The 23395-nt window shown below is 51.8% G+C and overlaps 1 protein-coding gene across 1 annotated transcript; it reads left to right on the top strand.

Moving 5' to 3' along the window:
* The first annotated feature begins 3654 nt into the window (after positions 1 to 3654).
* On the top strand, positions 3655 to 22626 carry Mogat2 (monoacylglycerol O-acyltransferase 2). The gene is made up of 6 exons (XM_060367626.1): positions 3655 to 3801; positions 10048 to 10226; positions 18179 to 18383; positions 18669 to 18843; positions 19414 to 19613; positions 21814 to 22626. The coding sequence occupies exons 1-6, from the start codon at positions 3711 to 3713 to the stop codon at positions 21966 to 21968; spliced, it is 1005 nt and encodes a 334-aa protein (XP_060223609.1). The 5' UTR covers positions 3655 to 3710; the 3' UTR covers positions 21969 to 22626.
* Positions 22627 to 23395: the final 769 nt, after the last annotated feature.

Genomic DNA, 23395 nt, shown 5'->3' with positions numbered 1-23395 from the left:
GGGATTTTTGTCTCATATTGTTTTGTTTGGGAATTTTTTGTTTATTTTTCTTTTGCTTGTTTATTTGCATTTCAGAGTTTCTGTGTGGTTCTTGTTTTTTTTTTTTTTTTTGTTTGGTTGGTTTTGTTTTGTTTTTGAGACAGAGTTTTGTAATGCCAGGTTCATGGGACCCTCAGAGACCACCAGGAGACCATTCAATGCAAAGCAAGAGAGCTTTATTACGAGAGCGATAGAACCTGGGACCCAAGTCTCTCTGATACAGCAGTAGAGAAGTGGGACCCCAAGCTCTGAGTGAACAGGATTTTTAAAGGGAAAGTCTGTGATCAGGGGGTTTCCATGGCAGCAAGCACAAGCCTTGGCATTACAGAATTGGGTGAAGTTTAGCAGGGCGGGGTGACCTTTTCTGAGGCACACAATCACAATGGCTAAGGCATATAATCACAATGGCTATTTTTCTAAACCACATCTGAAACACTGGGGAGAATTTTCCCACCCAATTTCCAACTGATTCCCATTGATTATTGCCAGGGAGTTTGTCTCTATTTTCTATGAAACATTTATTCTGTTATATTTCCTGGAGGCTCTTGCTAGGAGAGTTAACTTTGTTTTCTGCCAGGTGTACATTCTGTGATATTTCCTGGTACCTGAATTCAGTTCCCAGTCAAGATCTTTATTTCAAAATGGAGTTATATTCAGGCTAACTTAAACTCTTCAGTTTCTCTGGGTAGCCTTCGCTGTCCTGGACTCCCTTTGTAGACCAGGCTGGCCTGGAACTCACAGAGATCTGCCTGCCTCTGCCTCCTTATTGCTAGGAATACAGGTGTGTGCCACTATACCTGGCTTTTTTTTTTTTTTTTTTTTTTTTTTTTTTTTTAGGAAGAGAAAGATAAGGTATGCAGTTTGGTGGGTAGGGAGGCGAGGAGAATCTGGGTGGAATTTGGGAAAGAGAAAATTTTGATCTGAATGTATTGTGTGGGATTTTTTTTTTTAAAGGTAAGTTGGGTGGTGGTGCACACCTTTCATCCCAGCACTCTGGAGGCAGAGGCAGGCAGATGCCTGAGTTTGAGTTCAGCCTGGTCTACAGAGTGACTTCCAGGACAGCCAGGGCTACACAGAGAAAAACAAATGAACAAACAGACACACACACACAAACAGCCTCAGTGATGGCTAGGGGGAGAACATGAAGCCTAGGGTTCCATCTGAAACATACAAGAACCAAGTGTGGTTATACATGCCTGTGATCCCAGCACCCAGGATTAGAGGCGGGAGGATTAGAATCTCAAGGTCATCCTTGGCTAGATAGTAGGTTTGCAGCTAGCCTGGGCTACAGGACAATTAGTCTTTAGAAAAAATGTGTGTGTGGGTGGGTGCCGGAGAGAGGCTGAGTTAGGAGCATCTGTTGCTTCTGCGGAGGTCCAGGGTTTGATTCCCAGCACCCACACGGTAGCTTACCATCATCCACAACTCCAGACCCAGCGCATCTGATGACCTCTTTTGACCTCTGAGGGCACTAGTCACACATGTGGTACATTTACATACATTCAGGCCACACATAAAAATGAATAAATCGGGGGTGGGGGCAGAGATGAGGATGGTGGCCACCTGTGGGAGGGGAGAAGCCTCGTTGGGCAAGGATGGGAGGGGCGCTGGTCACTCTCTGCTTATTGACCACTGTGGAGTAGGGTATCGGGACTGATCCTATTTTGTGGAAATATACCCATGTACACACCTGGGTTCTTCTCTGATAAATGGCGGTGTGGCTGGGTACTATACTCAGCATCCCGAGGCCTCCAGCTAATGGCGTGCATCTCTTGGAGCGGTGTAAGCCTCAGCAGGTGAGGGTTAGTGGGAGATCCTTAGATCACAGCCCATCTCAGGTATTGTGTTGACAGACAGAAGATAGACCAACACAGGTGACACATTTTAAATCAGTTTCTACCTTCACAGACATAGAGATTCTTTTTTTTTTTAGGTGTGTGTGTGTGTGTGTGTGTGTGTGTGTGTACATGAGTGGTGGAGCCCACAGAGGCCAGAGGTGTCAGATCCCCCTGGAGCCGAAGCTGCAGGTGGTTGGTACCTTAGTCACGTGGGTGCAGGGACAGAATTGGAGTCCTCTGAAAGACAGTAAGTACTCTTAGCGGCTGAGCCGTCTCTGTGTTGAAGAACGAACAGCCGTGGTGATGGATGGTTGTAGTGGAGAAAAAAAGTATCTAAAGAGACTCTGATTGTAAGGAAGTACTATTACGAGTGTGGAGGAAAAGCTGGCCCGGGTCGGGAATGGAAGTCAAGTCCAGTGAGACCTGTGCTATGATGGTTGGCCCCTGTCAGGCATTCTGGTGAAGATGTCAAGTAATCATCTAGGTCTTCTTGAGACTTGGGAGAGGCCAGAGCTGGAGGCTCCAGGTCTGGAAGTCCTTTCTATGGAGACAGAAACCTAGCCACCAGCCCGGGTGCCATCTTCAAGGGCAAAAAGAATCAGGGCTGGGCATAGCGGTACCTTCCTCTAATCTCAGCACTGGGGAGGCCAGCCTGGTCTAGATATGGAGGTCCAGGCCAACCAGGAGACCTTGTCTCAAATGGAAGAGGAAGAGGAGGGGAAGGAGGAGGAAGAAGAGGAAGAGGCAGAACAAAGGAGCCCAGGAAAGAGTAGCTTGGGATGGGCGCTGGAAGGCAAAACCAGGGAGAGGGGCTAAGAGAGATGATGCTCCCAAGACGGATCAAGATCTCACACTCAGCAGGGTGGAGGTCAGCTGTAACCAGCAGCCTGTGGCTGCAGTCTTGCGGAATGTTGGTGTGTGAAGTGCGGAGCCGAGGAAGTGTGGAGCCGAGGAAGTGTGGAGCCGAGGGCTCCTACACGCCGTGGGGGGTGGGAAGACCCTGAAGGAAGCCCTTCTAGTTCTCCTGGTTAGATAGGCAGGATGGCAGATGGAGGAATGTGGGCAGAGGACTTTCCCATGGGGACTGTGGCAGCTTTGTGCAGGGAGGCCCGTGGACTGGGGGATAAAAGGAAACTGCTGAGCAGGCCGTGAGGGGCTGACGCTACATTCCCCTTGGGTGGTGGTTCTCAACCTTCCTAATGCTGAGACCCTTTACTACAGTTCCTCATGCTGTGGTGGCCCCAACCGTAAAACTGTTTTATTATTATTATTATTATGGTTTTTCGAGACAGGGTTTCTCTGTGTAGTCTTGGCTATCCTGGACTCACTTTGTAAACCAGGCTGGCCTCGAACTCAGAGATCCGCCAGCCTCTGCCTCCCCAAGTGCCCAGCCATAATATTATGTTTGTTGCTACTTCATAGCTGTAACTTTGCTCCTGTTATGAATAGTCGTGTAAATATGCGACCCCTGTGAAAGGATTGTTTGTCTCGAACCACATGCTGAGAACCGCTGTTCTTGGGGGTTCACCTAGGTGCAAGGTACCTAGAGCAGGGCTTCAGAGGGTGGAAACAGTGGTTGGGCAGATAAGGCATTGCCTAAGAGGACTGATAAGGACGAAACAGATCTCTCTTCCGCCTTCCTTTAGCCTGGTGCGAAAAGAGGGATTCCAAGGTTTCTTCTAGGGGGAAAAAAAAAAAAAAAGGATCTGGTGTGGGCGGGGCTGGGAGGCCCTGGCGCTGGGCTGGGCTGGGCTGGGCTGGGCCGGGCTGGGCTGGGCTGGCTCCTTCAACCCAGAGCACAGCAGCGTGTGGAGCCTCCCGAGCTAGCTCAGCATGGTGGAGTTCGCACCCCTGTGGGTGCCATGGGAACGCAGGCTACAGACCTTCGCGGTCCTTCAGTGGGTCTTCTCCTTCCTGGCTTTGGGTAAGAGGGAACGGCAGGGCAGCCCCGGTGGGAGCACGAGACACTTGATGGAGAGATTCGGAGGTGGGGTGGGGGGAGGGGTCTCTGCTGGGCCCAGAGCTTCTGTTCAGAGAGATTCCTGGGCTCGCCAGAGCCTTGTGTGGGTATGTTGGGTCTCCCATAGTTTTCTGAACTTCGGGGAGGCTTCTCCCAGCCTCCTGCTGCAAGCTGCTGATGGGTGGGGAAGCATCCAATGCTGGTGAAGGCCTCCAGTGCCTGTTCCTCCAGCTACTCTGAGAGAGAAGCTCTCCATTTTACCTTTCAGGAAAGGAGAGCTGGGACCGAGGCCGGGAAAGAACGGACCCGGCTCTGCGTTACCAGCTGCGTGATGGAGATGACAGTGCTAGCCTATAGGGTCTTTGTAGACGAAATGCAGAAGGGTGGGAACTTCTACCCACCCTTGAGGTGTGGATCTGTCCCCTGCCCCACCACACCCCTGGATGTGTGGCTCCACCCCAGCCCTGCTGTGGACCGGGAAGAAAGGGTGGCAGGGAACACGAGGAGCCTTGTCTCCTTTGCTGGCACCAGACTGGGGAAGGAGCCTGGCTGTCAAAGCATTCACATGCTCACACATGTTTTCTACACACACACACACACACACACACACACACACACGTGAGTATGTGCTCCCTAGGACCACTACACAATTTTTCACCTATAAAGCTTATTCCTGCAAAGTGGGCTCTCCAGGATCGTGCCCCTAGCACCCATTTTAAGTTGGTCTGCACCTTTATCCCAGGGTTGGTAACTATGTTAAGTAGCTCTGGTCACACAGGCAAGCAGAGGAATGACATACTTGAAAGGCCCAGGCTGTAAGTCAGGAGCCCGCCATCTGTCCCTTCTGGAGAAAGAGAAAGGGCCGAGGGCCCTGGGAGGAGGTGTGGAAACAGAAAATAGCTGATGGGTATAGAAGATGGAGGGTAAGAGGCCTAAGCCCAGAATGGCCTGGGTCAAAGGGCACTGGAGACCCAGAGCCACGTAGGCCCGTAGGCCCGTAGGCTGTTGCCACAAGCTCACAGGGGCTAAGGAACAGCAGGCTCAGCTCGCTTCTGTGACCCTGAGGGTGGGAGCTTGTCTGACTGGAGGAGCCCACCCCAGCCATACAGCCTGTGGTACCTGCCTGGCCCTGCTCTTGCACAGACCTAGCAAGGCCAGAGAAGTATAGCCCATTCATCAGGGCTTCCTGAAGCTGGGGGAGAGAATCAAGGAAAAGGTTCTGGCCTCTTTCATGCCAAGAGTTAGAAGTTCTCCTTTACCCCTTATCCTGAGGGCAAAGGAGAGCCATAGACCCAGCAGGGAGGTGACAAGGTCCAGCCTTGTGTTAAAGATCGCTGTGCCTACACTTGAGGTCTCTGCTAGGTGGGAGAGGAGATCAAAGGCAGGGCAATCAAAGTCGACATCAGTAATGACCAAATCAGAGCCAAGAGCAGCCTGAGTGGTTTGTTTATTTTGTTTTGTTTGTTTGTTTCAGTCTATGACCCAAGAGTGGTTGTCATTTCTAAAAGATTAAATTTTATAATGCTTCCATAGTGCCTTCTAATTTGCATCTTAAGTCGTAAGTTCTGAAATGTCTAAAATATTTCCTGTCTTGCCTCATTGTTCACTTTGGTGACGATGGTGGTGATGGTGATTATGATGATTTTGGTGCTGAAGGAATGGCCTCAGTGCTTTGAAAGCATGAGGATCTGAGTTTGAGTCCCAGAACTCTGTAAAAATGTCAGGCATAGTGGCACATACCTGTGACCTCAGCACAGGGGAGGCAGAACCAAGAAGAGCCCTGGAGCTTGCTGGCTAGCTAGCCCAATGGGCGAGCTTCCGGCTAATCAGAGACACTGTCTCAAAAGGAGGCGAACAGCCTTCCTGAGGTTGACACTCAGGGTTACCCTCTGGCCTCCACACACAGGCAGGCATGTGAATGCACACATCCAGCCACAGGTGAACACACACACACACATGCACACACACACACACACACACACAACAGAGAGGTGAGGGAGGCAGTATAGCGGGTGTGTGGTCCACAGCTGCACTACTTGTGGGAGGTTTTAGAGAACAGTGAGGGTTGGGCTGGGCACGAGTGTGCCGCACAAATGTGAGGATTAGAGCTGGGATCCTGTCTTAGGGTTTCATTTCTGTGAAGCGGCAGCATAACCACGGCAACTCCTATAAAGAAACACATTTAATTGGGGCTGGCTTATAGTTCTGGTTTAATCCATTGTCCTGGTGAGAAGCATGGTGGCTTGCAGGCAGACATGGGGCTGGAGTTCTGTAGCTGGAGCAGGCAGCGGGAAGAGAGGGGAGTGAGCCACGGGGGCTGGCTTGAGGATCTAGGCCCTCAAGCCCCTCCCCCTCTCCAACAAGGCTACACTACTCCAAGGCCACACCTCCTAACAGTGCCACTCCCCATGTGCTTATGGGGGCCATTTTCACTCAGACTACCACAGATCCCCAGCACCCACATAAACACCGGGTAGGCTCAGTGCCTGCCCATACCAACACAAAGGAAGCAGAGACAAGCTGGCTAGCTAGAGTAGTCAATTCAGTGAGCCGTGGACTCTTAGAGAGACCCTGCCTCAATACTAGCGTCAGAGAGAGAGAGAGAGAGAGTGGTGGAGAAAGACACCCACAGCAACCTTATGCCTCCACACGAGCACCTGCACACACGTGTGTGCCCACATATGAACATACATGCATGCGTAAAAATTACGTGCATACCGAGAAAAATGCAATGTGAGTCTACAGTCTGCCAATTGCTTCCCAGGCAGGGAAGCACAAAGGAGGAAGACGAGGCAGCGTGTGATCTGAACAGCCAGTTCAAGCTGGACATATGGGATGTATTTTGCAAAATGCCATGGAAGTAGCTGGGACCGTCGATTAGGACCAGGCACCAAAGGCTCAGGCCCCAAGCCAAATGCTTTCCAGATGGGCTACTCAGCTGCTTCTGGTCCTTTTCCTCTCTCATGGGAGAATAAGGTTCCTCAGTGTTGGCCCATGCTGCTCCTATTCCTAGCTGTTTTTCTTTTATATTTGTTGAATGAATGAATGAATGAATGAATGAATGAATGGCATGAGCCAAGCACTGAGTCCCAGGTATTTCCCTGCTAGCTTGCTATATGACCTTAGCTAGTGTGCATATCCTCTCTGAGTATCTAAAAAGTAGAGGTTTAAGCCGGGCAGTGATGGTGCACACCTTTAATCCTAGCACTCCGGAGGCAGAGGCAGGCAGATCTCTGAGACCAGCCTGGTCTACAGAGTGAGTTCCAAGACAGCCAGGACTACATAAAGAAGTCCTGTTTTGAAAAACAAAACAATGTAGCGGTTTAAGAAACCTCAGGCTTAGCTGGGCATAATGGCACATACCTTTGATCCCAGCGTTTGGGATCTCTGTGAGTTCAAGGCCAGCCCAGTGTACATAGATCCAGAACAACCAGAGCTACATAGTAAGACCCTGTTTTCAAAAACAAACAAACAAACAAAAAACCCAACACAAACCAAAACAACCACAACAAAAGAGACTTCAGGCTTGCAAAGATTGGGTAAAGGAAAGAGGAGTTAACTTCCTAAATTACCAAGCAGATCCGCCTGGGCTGCTGCTTGCAGTTAACAGGGCAGAGGGATAAGGCTGGAAGTCAGAATGGCCAAGCAGGATCTTTCTGGTCAAGGGGAAAAGGCCCTCTGTTTTTTTCTAAACGTTCTCTCTCTCTCTCTTTTTCTCTCTCTCTTTTTCTGTCTGCAAAAGTAACTCAATCAAACAACATTCGAATCTTTAAGTAAAAGACTTTCCATAATCCTCCCCTTCAGGAAGCCAGTGTTAACGGTGAGTTTTTCTTCTGGTGAGAGGGTCTTATTAAATGGGAGCCACTGCAGAGAGTTTGGGGTTGACCCAAAGGGAAAGGGCTGTAGTTGTTTCATTGTTTTGTTTATGTTTGAAATTTGGGGTTGGGCTGTGGAGATGGCCCAGCTGGTCACATGCTTGCCATGCGAGGAAGTATGATTCCCGGTGCCCACGCGTGGATGTGGCTGCATACATCTGTAAGTCAGCCCTGGGAGGACAGAAGCAGGAGGGTCCAGGGGCATTCCTGACAATCATCCTAGCTGACTCGCTGCGCTCCAGGGTCAGTGAGACACTCTTGAAAAACTAAGGGACTCAGAGCAGTGGTAGAGCACCTGCCCAGCAAATACAAGGCCCTGGGTTAGGTCCTCCGCTCCAGAGGAGAAAAGGTGGAGGGTGACAGGAAGACAGCTGACCTCAGGCTCAACATGTACACGCTTACATGGGAACGGCATACCACACAAGCATGCATATACACATACACATGCACACAGAGAGGGGGAGATGGAGGGCAGGCAAGAGGGAGGGAGAGAATTTTTTTTTTTTTTTTGAAATAAGGGTTTCTCCTTGTAGCTGAGGCTTGACCTGAATTTGCAGTCTCTCTGCCTCAGCCTCCAAGGGCCTTGATTACAGGTGCACATGATGGCAGCTAATCGGTAAAGTTTAAGCCAGCCTTCCTGCTTTCTTGTCTCCTGCTGAGAGGATCTTTCTGTCCCCTCGGGGTGCTTCCACATTTATGTGGGCTTCTGCTCTCATTCACGCGGACACTGGATTCCAAGCCCTCACAACTGTCCCTGAAAATGTTTAAGACAAACAGTAACCAAGCCAAAAGCCAACGCTGGTTTTGTCTCCCTGTGCCTTAGTGGGGTCCAGTAAGGAAGGCTGGAGGGGCAGGCTGGCCTGTAGCTGTCATTTCTTCCAGTTTTTCCAAAGACACTATTTGTCTGGGTTTGTGTATGAATCCTGTTTTGGCACTTGTAAATAATTTCATGGCATTTGAAAACAAAGGACTAACATGGATTCGATCTAAGTATCTGCTAATGGAGAAGCAAAATGGGTTAAATACACACACTGGGACATTAATAGAAAAGGGGTAAATTCCTATGACCCCACATCATGGTGTGCCTAGAGTAGTTAGAATCCTAGTGAGAGCCAGGCATGGTGGGGCTGTTTCTAATCCCAGCAGTCCTAGGAGGCAGAAGCAGTCTCTTGAGTTCGAGGCCAGTCTGGTCTACAAAGCAAGTTCAGCATAGCCAAGGCTACACAGAGAGAGGGAGAAAGAATCTGAGGACTGGGATGTAGCTCAGTTGGTAGTGCTTGCCCGCCTAGCATGTACGAGGCCCAGGATTGGTCCCTTACCCCTGCATAAACCACGCTTGGTGGACACCTATAATCCCAGTACTTGGGAGGCAGAGGCAGAAGTTTTGGAAGCTCAGAGTCATCCTTAGCTACACAGGGAGATTGAGGCCAGCCTGGGATACCTGAGACCCCGCTTTGCAACAAAAACAAGTAAACGAAAAGGAGTGAGGGGTTGGGTGTGGCTCAGTAGGGAAGACATCTGCCTAGCATGTATGGATCTGTGGGTTTGCTTGTGACACTGAAGGGGATGACATCCGTGAATGGAAGAAGTGTTTTGCTGGTGAGGTGGGGTAGTGTTCTAAGGGAAGGCTGTTCCACCAGATGGGGCGTGGCCCCGTGAACCTGCCGCCTGAGATGGACAGGATTCGCCTGCAGCGAGAGTTACAGAACCACAGATAAGCCAGACTTCCATATTCATCCTGGCCCTAGCCTTGCTGTGCCCCGGGGTAACCAGGCGATGTCCCCCCAGCACACAAAGCACAGTGGGCTGGGTTTGGGAACACAGAAATCTCGGGTGGTCGGAGCGATGGAAGTGTAAGTGGGTGAAGTGGGACAAGAACGGGAGGAGATGGCACCAACTCACAGGGTTGATGCCGGGCTCAGCTGCTGGGCTGGGCCTTGCAGCTATCGGAAGCCATGACAGGGTCTTAGGAAGGAGTCTGGGCTTAGCTTTGACTGGGGTTGGCTGTTTTTTCTCTGGGATTCCCAAAGGTGCTCAGAAGGCAGAAGTTAATTTAACCCATAACTCCATTTATTGAGCACGTGGTGAGTGCATATGGCCTTCCTGGGGGCGGGCACAGTGGTTTGAGACATCTGCTCCGTGGAGTGGGGAAATGACTCTAAACAGGGCCCTGGGCCAGCGTGGCACGTCCTGCTGTCTGAGGCATGGAAGCTGGTCTCCTCCCAGCGGTGTGTGCCTGGCAGGGCAGTGCTGCTGGCGTGGGGCCGCAGTCGTGGAAGGGTTAGGGTTTTTACCGGCCTTCCTTGCAGCTCTCACTCCCCTGCGTCTCTTCCAGCCCAGCTCTGTATCGCCATCTTCATAGGCCTGCTCTTCACAAGGTTCTGGCTCTTGTCTGTCTTATATGCCACCTGGTGGTACCTGGACTGGGACAAGCCACGGCAGGGAGGACGGCCCATCCAGTTCTTCAGACGCTTGGCCATCTGGAAGTACATGAAGGATTACTTCCCTGTCTCCGTGAGTACCAGGCTTTGGGAAAGAAAGGTCTCCCCGGGGCCACTCATCTCTGTGGGGACAGGAGGTCTGTGGAGCAGAAGGCTGGCTGGGAGGCAGAAGCCTGGGTGAGGCCATGGAAGAGCATAGCTTCTCTCTGGCTGTGGGACCTGGGGCCAATATGGTTACTGATGAATAAATGTAGCTTGAAGGGGATGTGTGACAAACAGTAAATCTTAAGAGATCGTCCGACCCCACATTACACTGAGCAGATAGGGGACTCGGGTGTGACCCGAGTCACACAGCCAACTCTATGACAGATTTAATGTTCCTGCACTGGCATAGGACCACCTCAGAGTCCAGTGCTTCACCACTGGCAGGCTGTGAGTTCTTGGCAAGGCTTGGCCCATGCTGGCCTCAGTGTCCCTAAGGATCAACAAGTACCGTGTCAACAAGTACCGTGACAGCTCCTACCTTGGGTGTCCTCGAATCCTGGCATCTTTGATTCGTGGCACCTGTGACTACGTGGCCTTGTACTTGAAGGTTGGTCCTGAGTGGAGCAGATTCCTGATCTTGATTGAGCAGACTCTGTGGCTTCAGTGGGATAAAGACAGATTAACCCTGAAGAGCCCAGGCAGTGCTGGCCTACTGGTGGGATGAGGAGATAGTGGGGAGGCAAGGGCAGGCCTGGGCAGGTAGAGCATGGCTTATGGAGCTGGATAGACTAGATCCTAATACAGACCTGCCATGTGGCAGCAGTGTGACCTGAGGTGGGTCACCCAGTCTCTCTGTTTCTGTTTTGGTCATATGTAAGATACATACGGCTGAGCATGGTGGCACACACCTTTAATTCCCGCACTTGGAAGGCAGAGGCAGGAGGAGCTCTGTGAGTTCAAGGCCAGTCTGGACTCAGTGAGTTCCAGGACAGCCAGATCTATGAAGAGAGACCATGTTTCCAAAAACAAACAGAGACTGGAGAAATGGCTCAGCAGATAAGAGCGCTGACTTTTCTTCTAGAGGACCCAGGTTCAATTCCTAGCACTGACATGGCCGCTCACGACTGTCTGTAACTCCAGTTCCAGGGAATCCAACACCCTCACACAGACATACATGCAGACAAAAACACCAGTGCACCTAAAATAAAAATAAAGAAATCATTTTTAAAGAGAAAAACTGGAGCTGATGCTGTGTACCATTCTGGACAGTGTGAATTTAAACAAATTGTGCAGACGAAACCCTCGGAGAATCTTGGTAACAGCTGGTCTCACACCATGTCACTGAGTCAGTGGGACACTGCTTGGAACCCGAACACTGTGCTGAGTCCCACTCCTTTCTTCAGTCCGGGACTCAAGGCCTCAGCTTGCAAAGGGGGAGGGGTGGAAGGACCAGGGTCACAGAAGTTAAGCAACTAGCTTCCATAGTGGGGTCTCCAGTCAAAGACCCTACCCCAGGGTCCTTGGACCCCACAAGGCTTGTAAAAGCTTGGGTGACAATGGTATGCAGAAGCTCCTAACTTTCCAGTGAGCTTTCTATTCCTGAAGTCATCTTTACTGCTTCTCTAAGAATAGTGAGGAGTTTGTTTCGGGGGAGCTGTCCCTACCACATGGGAAAGATGGGCCCAGGAGCTGGGTGTTCCCGTACAGATTTCATCACCCAGATAAACACTGTCTACACAGGTTGAGACCTTGGTAGGGAGCAAGTTCTGTGGCCAGGACCGGATTGGGTGACAATGGCATGCAGGAGCTCCTAACTTTCCAGTGAGCTTTCCAGGGCTGTCAAGCAAGGGCGTTGAACATTGTAGTGTCAGAGATGAGGGGCCCTGGGCTAGCAGATGAGTGACAGTCACCTCCACCCCTCGGATTAGTTTATTCTGCAGGGACCTCCTCCCAGGATCTCCTCAGCACAGCACAGCTTGTTGGGACCCAAGAGCGAACATGGACACGTTCTGAGCACAGTCCTCTGTCCCCACCCCAGGACCTCTGAGCTCCCTTCCCGGCCTCACCTCTCTCCAGCTCCTGTGTTGGAGAGGTCAGAGTTCTCCAGGAGGGTGTGTGACCTGTACCCTGGGGAGGTGTAAGTGGCATCAAATACAGAGCCAGAGGAAGCCTGGGCAGTTCTAGGCTCTGCTGAGTTTTACAGATTTTGCTCTGGCTTCGCATTCCTTTTGTGAGCTAGGTCCTGAGCCCACTAGAAGAAAGCCTTTCTGCAGGGGGATCCTTGCAGGCAGAGGCCAGGAGGTCATCCCGAGGCCTCCTGAGCAGTGTCACCAAAGCAGAAGCTAGCCAGAGCCGAGGCTGGAGAGGTGGCTCGGGTCAGTAGAGCCCCCTAGAGGCCACTGACCAGAACTGGCATTTTCCAGCTCTGGGTAGCCCAGGGCTCTGGAGGACGCTTGGGTTTCTGGCAGCAGGGCTGACAAAAGTGATAATGGGGAGGTTCACTGTCTTCCTCATCCTTCCGCAGCCAGGAGGCTCTCCGCCTGATTTGTAGAAATTAAGTGTTGTTCACTTCCTACCCCCAGCTCCTCGCAGAAGCGCCTGCCAACGGCAGGCGATGCCAGGGAGCGGCCAGCAGAGGGAGAGATGCCGATCTCTTAGGAGGCGCCTGGCCTAGGATGGGAGTGAGCGGGAGTGGGCTGTAACCTGCAGGCTCCTTTTCCACTGACCCGGCTGGATATTCTCTCCCTCCTTTCTGGGAACTCTTCTTTCCCAGATCTGCTGCCCACCCCACCCCCAAGCCAAATGTGGTGGTCTCTGTTGGCTTTCCAGTTTTGTTTATTTGTTGTTATGATTTTACAAACTAGCTTCTACGGGTGGAAATATCAAACAAAAATTAGGACAATGTGCCTGTACTGCAGAGTTTCCTGAAGTCATCTTTACTGCTTCTCTAAGAATAGTGAGGGGTCAGGCCGTTTGTTTCGGGGGAGCTGTCCCTACCACATGTGAAAGATGGGCCCAGGAGCTGGGTGTTCCTGTGGAGATTTCATCACCCAGATAAACACTGTCTACACAGGTCGAGACCTTGGTAGAGAGCAAGTTCTGTGGCCAGGTCCCTGACCTGGGGTCAGGAAGTGCTGTGCACATCCCATGGGTCATTATCTGAGCCAGCCTGGGATGGTGCAGACGCCGCTCATCCTACTCCTGTCCTCCCAGCAAGAAGCTTCTAGGAGGCTTTCTCAATCCCTGTTGACAAGTGGCACTAGATAAGTCCTTGGGTATGACTGCTGTCACCCCTGACAACTGCCTACTGTGGACCAGTCCCAGGGTCTTCCACTGAGACAGCCATAGACAGACTGGGGTGGGAGATGGAGAACTTCCCTCTAGTAAGGGCCACTGCTCCAGAACCTGTGTTCTGGGTCCTAAACTCCCACCTCTGACCCATCCCTCCTTCCTTGTACCCTAAGTCCAGCCAAGACCCTCTCTTTTCCTGCATTCCGCTTGCTCCACAGTGCACCCTACCTTGGGATAGAGCCGCCTTTGCAACAGCTTGTAGTCTGAGCTCTTACCTGCCCCTTTTTTCACCTTTGCCACCCCAGTTCTTCAGGCATAAGCCATGTCACCAGAGCAGGATGCCTGACTGGAATGCACACCCACCTTGTTAATTCCCACCACCTCTCAGGCAGAGGGCTTTGCATTTGGAGGCTGGACACCTGGGCTCAGGTCAGGCTCTGCTCCTTTACTGTGTGAGCCGGAGAAAGACAAGGAGTCTGTTTCCTCCTCTGCACGCCAGGGCACTGGTACCGAGACTGCTCTCAGAGGTGACAGTGGAGGACAAAGTGGGTTGGTACGTGTATCCCCCTGGTACAAAGTCAGTGCTGGGACTGTTCATCCACTCAGGCACTCTTTTTAGCTCCCATGGCCTCGTACAGGCCACATGTCTCCAACTCTAGAATATTCTCAGTGGTAAAACTTATGGTATTTTATGGACCATAAGAAATATACCTTCAGTATATTGTGAATTCAGAATTGTGGGATATATCTTGATTTTAAGACGTTTAAGATGGAGGAGGAATACAGCTTAGAAATGAGGAAACATCTGTAGATGGCAGTGAACAACAGGCTCATGGTGGTGCAGGGAGGTGGGGCAGAGAATTTAACAGAATCTGGGGCGGCCAAACCCAGACTCGGGGCCACACAGGGAATTACGAGCAGGGGCAGTTAGAATAGCCAGCCTTTTCTTCATCCGTTCATCTGTCTGTGATGGAGGATACAGGGAGGTTGCTCCAGGCCCTGCATACACACATGTGCCCACCCAACCAGACATACTCACACGCACACGCATAGACACGCGCACTTGCGCACACTCACGCACACAAGGAACAGGCATTCACATCCAAGGCCAGCACCACATCTGCTGAATCAAACCCTGTCTTCCTGCCAGGTAATCTAGGTGCACAAGAGGTGACTTTGAACCACTTTCCTCGTGTGGAAATATTGATCCCTTTTGCCCCAGAGCACTAGAGGCTGCAGGTGCAGAAGCCTGGGGGATGAAACCTGGAGCCCTGGACTTTGCAAGGTTGACCAGAAAGTTCCAGAGCAAGTCCTGAGTGCCCTGCGTCCCGAAGCGGAGGCTTTCTGGCTCCTGTGCTCTTTGCCGGAGATGGCAGTTCTCAGAGCCAAGTCACCTCTGTGGTTCTGGGCAATTCTCTTATTGCCTCTGTACTCCATTTGCTCACTTGTGCAATGGGGCTATCACACCATGGCCAGCCCCTAGGGCCCAGTAAGTGTCACAAGCTAGCCATCTGGGTGCTTTGTGTGCCCTAAAAGAGCCAAGAGGACGATGGACCCTGGAGCATGTGAGCCACAGAAGGGTTTGAGAAGGCACAGGGCACATGCGGGGAGATGGAGCTGAGATGGTGGGAGGGAGCACTGGGTGATGTAGGGGTCTTCTGTGCAGGCACGGAGGAGGGCCTGGCAATTAAAAGTAATATTGTGGGACCTTCCTTGATAACTGAGAAGATGTTGGTACTTATCAGGCCATGTTGCTCAAAACAGCCAAAGAACAGAAACTCCTTAAATGCTCACCAGTGGCTAAACAAACAAAATAATAGTCTGTCTATATGATGGAATATTATTTAGTCATAAAAATGGAGCAAAGTACACTCTGTGACACAGCCTGGTAGAAACCTTGAACACATGCCAGTAAGGCCAAGAAGCCAGATACAAAGGTCGTGTGTGTGTGGCTTCACTTACATGCGCAGAACAGGCGAACCCAGAGAGACAGAGAACAGATCGGTGTTTATCAGGGCTTCAGGGAAAGAAGTGAGTCACGAGGGACGTAATGGATGTGGGCTTCCTTCTGGAGCCTGGGGTGTCCTCCGCAATCAGTGGAGAGATTGCGTGGCCATTTCAAAGTGCGCTCCACTCAGCCACACACTTTCGAAGACTGGGTCTTACTGTGTACAGAATATGACAATACAAAATGAGGACTTGCAGGGTCTAGCTACCTGGCTGACACCACCTCTCAACCGCCACTACCCAGTACGGGGGCCCAGCCAGGACTTCTCCAGACACCACCTTGCTTGGCCACCCAAGCAAGAAAGACCAGTGTACTTCACCAACTACAAGGAAAAAGAATTTCCTTGCCTCCTGGGAACCTGTGACAAGCCTGTCAGGGAAGTATTACCAGTGCCTCTGTGAAAAAAGAGCAACTGAGGCACTGAGGAGCTGGCTTCTGGCACAGCCCTGAAATGAGCTTCTGGATTCCTAGCTTAGGGCTCTGCTGCAATGGGTGGCATATCAGCACAGGATTGGGGCTGGAGGTGACTCTTCTCTCTTTCCCTCTTTCTTCCTTTGTTTTTTGTTTGGGTTCATTGATTGGTTTGGTTCGGTTTGGTTTTTGAGACAGGGTTTCTCTGTGTAGCCCTGGCTATCCTGGAACTCACTCTGTATGTAGCACTCAGCAGAGGCCCCTGCTTTCCCTTGGAAGTGGAGCTATTAGGATGAAAGATTCATTCTTTTGTTTTGTTTTCATAAATTTCTAACTGCTTTCATAGAGGTGCAGAACTTAAATAGTAAGGTTCCCACATACGGAGCAAGGAATGGACACCACAGGTGGGACCCTGCGAGAGCACGTTTCCCAGTGAGAAAAGCTGGAGCTCTGATCCCACTGAGGTTCTCTTCATCTCCTAGGTCCCTCTGCTCTAGGGGAAGGGGCTGGGCTTCGCCTAGGAAGGCAGCAGCCTCTGCCTGTAGCTCCTGCAGTCCTTCTAAATCTTGACTGACCAAGGACAGGAAGGTTAGAAGATCTGCAACCCTGGTTGCAGGCCCAGGGTCCTATTTATCCTTCCAGGCTGCTGAAGCCAGCTGCCAGGCCTCTGTGGCCCCAAAGGCAGCAAAAAGAATCCTCAGGGAGACACTGCTGTGACTTTCAGCTCGCTGACCGGGTGACCGTTCACCTGGCAAAGCTTAGCCGGTGGAAAGGGCTGCCTCTCTCCCAGTGGGGACAAAGTCCCTGCTGCCAGCCTTACCACTAGGTCTCCTGCCCAGGGACGAGCCAGGGGGGCTATGGGCTGCTCTTTAGCCCCTTAGCTGTGGCTCCCACAGCACAGGGCACTGAGAAGCAGAACGCAGATTCCTGGCAGCAGAGTGGGAAGGGACTGGTCCCACCTATAACATGGCCTCCAGCAATGAGGACATGGATACCACCAGGCAGGGGTACCACGTAGGCAGAGCAGTGTGTGTGTGTGTGTCTGTGTCTGTGTCTGTCTGCCTGTCTGTCTGTCTGTCATGGACCACCAGTGGGGATCAGAGAACAACCTAAGGAGTTGGTCCTCGCCTTCTACCTAAGCTGTGACAGGATCTCTGTTGTTTCCGCCCTCTACACACCAGGCTAGCTGGCCCTCCAGCGGCCAGGGCTTCTCCTCTTGTGTCCCATCTCACTGTAGCAGCCATTCACGCTATGCCTCTGACTTTTATGTGGGTTCTGGGAACCCAGGCTCAAGCATTCACGCTTACACAGCAAGTGCTTTTGCACACTGAACCATCTCAGCTCCCTCCATGCCTCTACCCTCACCCCTCTTCACCTAGAACTTGCTCAGAGTCACGCGGCTCTCACTCCCTTTATGGTGGTTACTCTGGGTCCCTATGCCCCCCAGCTTGACTAGTCAGGGTAAGTTTCTGCCCTGGCACAGGAAAGAGTAGATAAAGTTGGGGTTAGGGCCTGGCCTCGGGACCGCAGAGACACTCCAGGGGACCAGAGCCAGTCTCAGGGCCACGTGCTCTACCAACCAGTTCAAACAGATCAAGATCTGTTCCTGGTCTCTCTTCCAACCACTGGCTCCTACAGTGGATGGGCCAACTTGTCTTTTGAGTGAAGCTAAGGCGGGGTGATGCCAGCATAGTGACACCTCTGGGTGGCTCTCAGACCCTTCACTTCTGTCTTAGCTGCTCCTCTATTGCTGGGAGGAGACACATGACAACGTATAAAGGGAAACATTTAACTGGGGGCTTGCTCACTGGTCATGACGGGAAGCAGAGTGGCATGCAGGCAGGCATGGCGCTGGAGCAATAGCCGAGAGCTTATCCACAGGTTGGAGGCAGAGAGAAAGTCATGCTGTGCCCGCTTCTAGGAACACACCTCCTCCAAGGCCACACCTCCCAATCCTTCCCAAACAGTTCCACCAACTAGGGACTGTGCATTCAAATATGTGGGCCTCCAGGAGCAATTCCCATTCAAACCATCACAGTGCCTACCCAGTAATCCGAAATCCCATTCCCTGCTTTTCACCTGCGTCTCTCAGCAGAAGGGACAGGGCCTTCCTGGGACGGGGCCAAATGTTCCAGCTTTGTACATAGGCATTGGGTGAACAATTTACCCAAAGCCAGCACACAGACTGTGTCCCACGCACGCTTCTCTCTGTGGAAACATCCTGGGTGCTCAGGCTTATGAAGAGACTGAGACTCAGAATTCCAGACTGACACAAGCCAGGATTGACATGAAGGCCCTGCTGCTGGTCACCAGTTTTCTGTCTCTTGCAGTTGGTCAAGACAGCTGAGCTGGACCCTTCCCGGAACTACATCGCGGGCGTTCACCCCCACGGAGTCCTGGCAGCGGGAGCCTTTCTCAACCTGTGTACTGAAAGCACGGGCTTTTCCTCGCTGTTCCCAGGCATCCGCCCCTACTTGATGATGCTGACTCTGTGGTTCCGGGCCCCCTTCTTCCGGGACTACATCATGTCCGGGGGTGAGTCTCCTCACCCCAGCCATGGTAGCTGAGGAAGATGAGGCTGCTAGGTGGGTAAGGGGATCTGGGAGGAGACTGTCAACAGTTCTGCATTTCTTCCAAGTATTTGTTCAGTAACGGCAGATGCTAGACCCAAAGAAGCAATCCCTACATACTGTGCTGGGGTGGGGTGGGAGGAAGGAAGAGGACTCGGAGACTCCCAGCTGGCTCTCTGTCTTGGGTTGTGCCCGTCTTCACAGTCCCGCCCCTTCACCCGGTGTCTGACCCACCTTGCTCTCTCCCCAGGGCTGGTCACATCAGAAAAGGTGAGTGCTGATCACATTCTGAACAGGAAGGGCGGCGGGAACTTGCTAGCCATCATCGTTGGTGGTGCTCAGGAGGCCCTGGACGCCAGGCCTGGAGCCTACAGGCTGCTGCTGCGGAATCGCAAGGGCTTCGTCAGGCTGGCCCTGATACATGGGTATGGAGCTCTGGGGACAGCGCTCTGGGTGGGCTGGAGGTTTGTGTTTGCTGGGGAGGCAGCAAGGATGATTGTAGCTTCTGTTTTGGCAAGGAGACTCTCAGGCCATGTGATGAAAATTGTAAGTTGGTGTCTCACAGCCAAGTTTCTAGATATGTTTCCAGAAAGAAGACTGGGGGGCGGGGGGCGGGGTCATAGGTGAGAAGGGGTGTTTGCTATCGCTGGTGTGAGCTCCGGGACTCTGGAAGAATGGGATGAGAACTTACTGCAGAGCTGCGTCGCCACCATGGGGAGAGGCATCTTTGAGGAAGTTGAGCCAGCTGGCATAAAAAGGAAATGTTTCTAGGTGAAAAGTAAAGATGTTTTACATCCCGGAGGATGCTCTTGAACATTCTGGTCTAGCTGTCATGGTTGCTGCATGAGAGCTTAGGAGCCTGAAAAGGACCTCTGAAGGTCAGAGAGGGGTCAAGGCAGGCCTGCTTCAGTTCCTGGCTACTGAGTCCCTGCCAGGTGACTTTTCCATCCGTGCCTCCCTGGGTTCTTTCATACTTCCTCTCCTGTGTCCCCCAGGGCAGCACTTGTGCCGGTCTTCTCCTTTGGGGAGAACAACCTGTTTAACCAAGTTGAGAACACCGCTGGCACCTGGCTGCGCCGTGTCCAGAACCGGCTGCAGAAGATCATGGGCGTCTCTCTCCCTGTCTTCCATGGCCGAGGCGTCTTCCAGTACAGCTTCGGCCTCATGCCCTTCCGCCAGCCCATCACCACCATCGGTGAGCTGCGACCCAGACTGGGCAGGGCAGGCTTTGAGAGCAAGGCTGGGCCCGATGCTTCGAGGGCACTTGGGGATGGGCAAGATATTCTCCCGTCCTTGTGGGCTCCTATTTTAGACAGGGATGCACACCCACACGCAGATAATCCTACTGGCAAGCAGTCTGGGATAAGAGCTGGGACAAAGGTACTGCTAGTGGAATACTTATCCTCAAAGAGAGGTACTGACGGCTGAGTACTCATGCTCAAGAAGACAGGACAGGGGACCCGCCACAGGTCAGACATGCACTCATCATTTGCCATCTGGAAGCTTGGTTTGTCCTAGCAAGCTTTGAGGAGGGGATTATCATCTCCATCTCACTGGTGTAAAGCGAGGCTCTAAGAAGTTAAACAACTTCCGAAAGCTCCCGTCGCCTTAGAGGAACAGAGCTGAGGCTGCAACTGGACTCCAGCTGACATTTTCCTAGGCCAGGGAAGGAAAGTTTAATTGTGATCCAGGTGACCTAGGAGGACTGTGAAGAGAAAGCAGAGAAGAGAGATGTTGTAATTCAGTGCAGGGCTGGGGCGATGGCCCGATAGTTTACTGACCAACTGTAAGTTCGATGCCACAGTGCCCATATAAAAGCCAGACACAAGGCACGGTGGTGGGCACCTCTAGTCTCAGGATGGGGGCATAGAAATACCAGGATCTCTCGGGCATGGTGGCTAGCAGCCTACCAGTTGACAAGCTCCAGGATTAGTGAGAGGCCTTGTTTAAAAAAAAAAAAAAGGATAAAGCACGATTGAGGAAAATGTTAGACATTTTCTGGGCTTCACTTATGCTCACACATCCACAAAACACATAGATACATGTACAAAAAGGAAAGTTTAAAAAATGTGTGCCGAGGCCGGGCGGTGGTGGCACATGCCTTTAATCCTAGCATTCGGGAGGCAGAGGCAGGCGGATCTCTGGGTTCAAAGCCAGCCTGATCTACAGAGTGAGTTCCAGGATGGTCAAGGCTCAACAGAGAAACCCTGTCTCAGGGGGGAAAAATGTGTAATGTGTGTGCCAACTAACAGTCAGTAGACTCTGGGGGATTTCTATAAGAAATTAGCATGAGCTTCGGTGTATACACTTAACATAATTTTTCAACTGTCTGTACATCTCTTTTGTTTTCTTCTTGGATTCTCATTCCGATGACATTTGTAGAGAGAACTCCATTCATTTCAACTCCACCCACCCACCCACCCATTTGTCAGTTGAGCACAGATTGGGTAATCCTTGCATCATGGCCTTACTGGGTTGTATGGCAATGCCCTCATGGATTTGAATGTCACTGCTGCTGCTGCCACCTCCAGACTGATTTCCAAAGAGGAGAGGGCACCGTTTTCCCAGCCAGGCAGACTTAGAAGCTTTACAAGAGTCTTTCTCATTCCTCCCAATGACCAGGGGCCACTGCACATAGAGGGCATGACACCGCCCACTCTCCTTCTAGAAGTGCGGGGCACCTCCAGTTCTGGCACTCTGAACTCTGATTCACGTGCCCTGGAGGTGCATGTGAATGAGTGGTGCTTCCACCCGGTTACTTGGATAAATCATGTCTTTGCCTGGGATTAAGGGAGAGAACACATGTTAAGTGCAGGCATATTGCCCAGCATATTGAAAGGAGTGAGTTGTTCTGAAACCTTAAAATTCAGTACCCAAGGGCTGAGGAGACAGCTCTGTTGGCGAAGTGCAAGCAAGAGGACCTTAGTTTGAAGGCCAAGTAAGTACCTATGAGAAAAGCTGGCTGTGGTGCCACACGCTGTGAATCTCAGCGCTGGGGAAGTAGCCACAGAAGGCTCCCTGGGGCTTGCTGGATGGCCAGCCCAGCCTAATCAGTCCCAACAAAAGACTTGTGTGTCCATAAATATAGCTGATGGCATCTGAGGACAATACCAGGCATTAATCCCTGGCCTCCACATGTATATATGCGCACATGAACTGACACACACACACACACACACACACACACACACACACATACACACACACACACACACATACACACACGTGGGGTGAGGGAAAGGGTGGGGGGTGGGGGAAGGAGTGGGAGACAGAGAAAGTGCGGAGTATCTGAAATCAGGGGAGGAGGGGAGGGTGGTGGGACCCTTCTGGGGAAGCCCTTCCCAGGGCTGCAATGGTGCTCCCACTGGGTGACCATCCTCCTCTGTCCCTTGCAGTGGGGAAGCCCATTGAGGTGCAGATGACACCACAGCCCTCAGAGGAGGAGGTGGACCGGCTTCACCAGCTCTACATCCAGGAGCTGTGCAAGCTCTTTGAGGGACACAAACACAAGTTCAATGTCCCCGCCGACCAGCACCTGGAGTTCTGCTAAGTGCCTCTTAGCAGACACTTAGAGGACAGCTGCATCTGAGAGCAGGCAGCAGTGCCGCCATTAGAGGGGACTGGGCGTCTACAAACCCAGCCCCAGCTGGCAAGAGGGACGAGGCAGCTCCTTGCCCTGGATTTGCATCTGCAGCCAGAGCCCTGCCGTCCTTGTCTCCCTGTCCTGGGCCTGTCTGTTCAACTGTAGAATTGGGGGAGGGAGGGAGAAGCAGGCAGAGAATAATTTCTGAGCCTCTTGTCATGGTTGGTATGTCACTCAAACATGACCACAGGACAACCAGGGGAAAGGAACAAAATTGTTCAACGCCTACCCTGGAGGGACAGTACAAGAGAAGCCAGCACCCCAGACTCCCACTGTATGAGCCCCCCCACCTGCTCCCTGGATGCCCTTATTCCCTTCTGAGCTGGAGAGGGGCAGCTAAGTATGCCCTAGCGCCCCGTGGTTTTTCTAGATTCTGTAACCTCTGAGCTGTGACATAGATACCAAAGGAGCCCAGAAGGCAGTTAAGGACAGAGCGCTCAGTCACTCACTGACTTCTATCAGGAAGCCGCTTACTCATGCTTTTTAGAGAACTCCAGCCCCTGTCTTGACACAAAAGGGCAACTCCGTACATGTTACTTCAATAAAGGAAAGGATTCTGTTTTAACTTCCTTCTCTTTCTTTCTTACAACCAGTGGGGCTGACTGAAGCCTCAGCTTGAGCCTTGTCCTGTGGCTCCGACCAACCTCCACAGAAGCTTGGTCAGACTGGGTCTTAGAAAGCCAGGCTGTGGTGGCACACACCTTTAATCCCACTACCTGGGAGGAAGAGGCAGGAGGATCTATGAGTTTGAGACCAGCCTAGTCTACAAAGCAAGTTCCAGGACAGCCAGGGCTACACAGAGAAACCGTTTATTGAAGAAAAAAACAAACAAACAAACAAAAAGGCTGTGTCAATCTCTTTTTCCTGACTGGCCATCCAGAACCTTCCATCTTAGAGTGGGAAGATGCCTATGGGCAGACCATGACACTAAAAGCCAGAGACGAGGCACAGATGACTGAGTGTCTCCGGATGGGCCATACTCTAGCCAGGAGCTGTGGTTGGACAGGGTTGGAGAAACTACACCTGCCTGCCGTCCGAGCAGAAGGCGTGGCTGGCTTGAAAGAGTGCCCGACTGCCCCTGCTCTCTGATGGGGCACAGATCCCTCCCACGTAGGAGCAGTTTCTACAGTCACTGGAGAAGTGTGCACTGGGATCCTAGTCCCCCCCCCACCTGTTCTCAGTGACTGCTTCAGTTTTAGCGTCTGACAGAAAGATCACAATTTCGCGCTCTCGTGTACTGAGTGATTCCCATGTGGAGTCACACCGCCATGCCCTCCGTGGAACACTGCAGGGTACACAGGAATTAGGGGTTGGGTATCATGGGTGCTCAGCAC

Source organism: Meriones unguiculatus, chromosome 14 (genome assembly GCF_030254825.1).
Source record: "Meriones unguiculatus strain TT.TT164.6M chromosome 14, Bangor_MerUng_6.1, whole genome shotgun sequence".
In the NCBI taxonomy this organism is placed as follows: Eukaryota; Metazoa; Chordata; class Mammalia; order Rodentia; family Muridae; genus Meriones; species Meriones unguiculatus.
This window is presented reverse-complemented; position numbering and strand designations above follow the sequence as displayed.

What these genes read in the sequence shown, in the direction of transcription:
- Mogat2 (XM_060367626.1), top strand. Translation starts at nt 3,711, where the DNA reads ATGGTGGAGTTCGCACCCCTGTGGGTGCCATGGGAACGCAGGCTACAG. An exon ending in CTTCTCCTTCCTGGCTTTGG is followed by an intron (nt 3,802 to 10,047) that starts GTAAGAGGGAAC and finishes CGTCTCTTCCAG; the next exon opens with CCCAGCTCTGTATCGCCATC. An exon ending in AGGCTGGCCCTGATACATGG is followed by an intron (nt 18,844 to 19,413) that starts GTATGGAGCTCT and finishes TGTGTCCCCCAG; the next exon opens with GGCAGCACTTGTGCCGGTCT.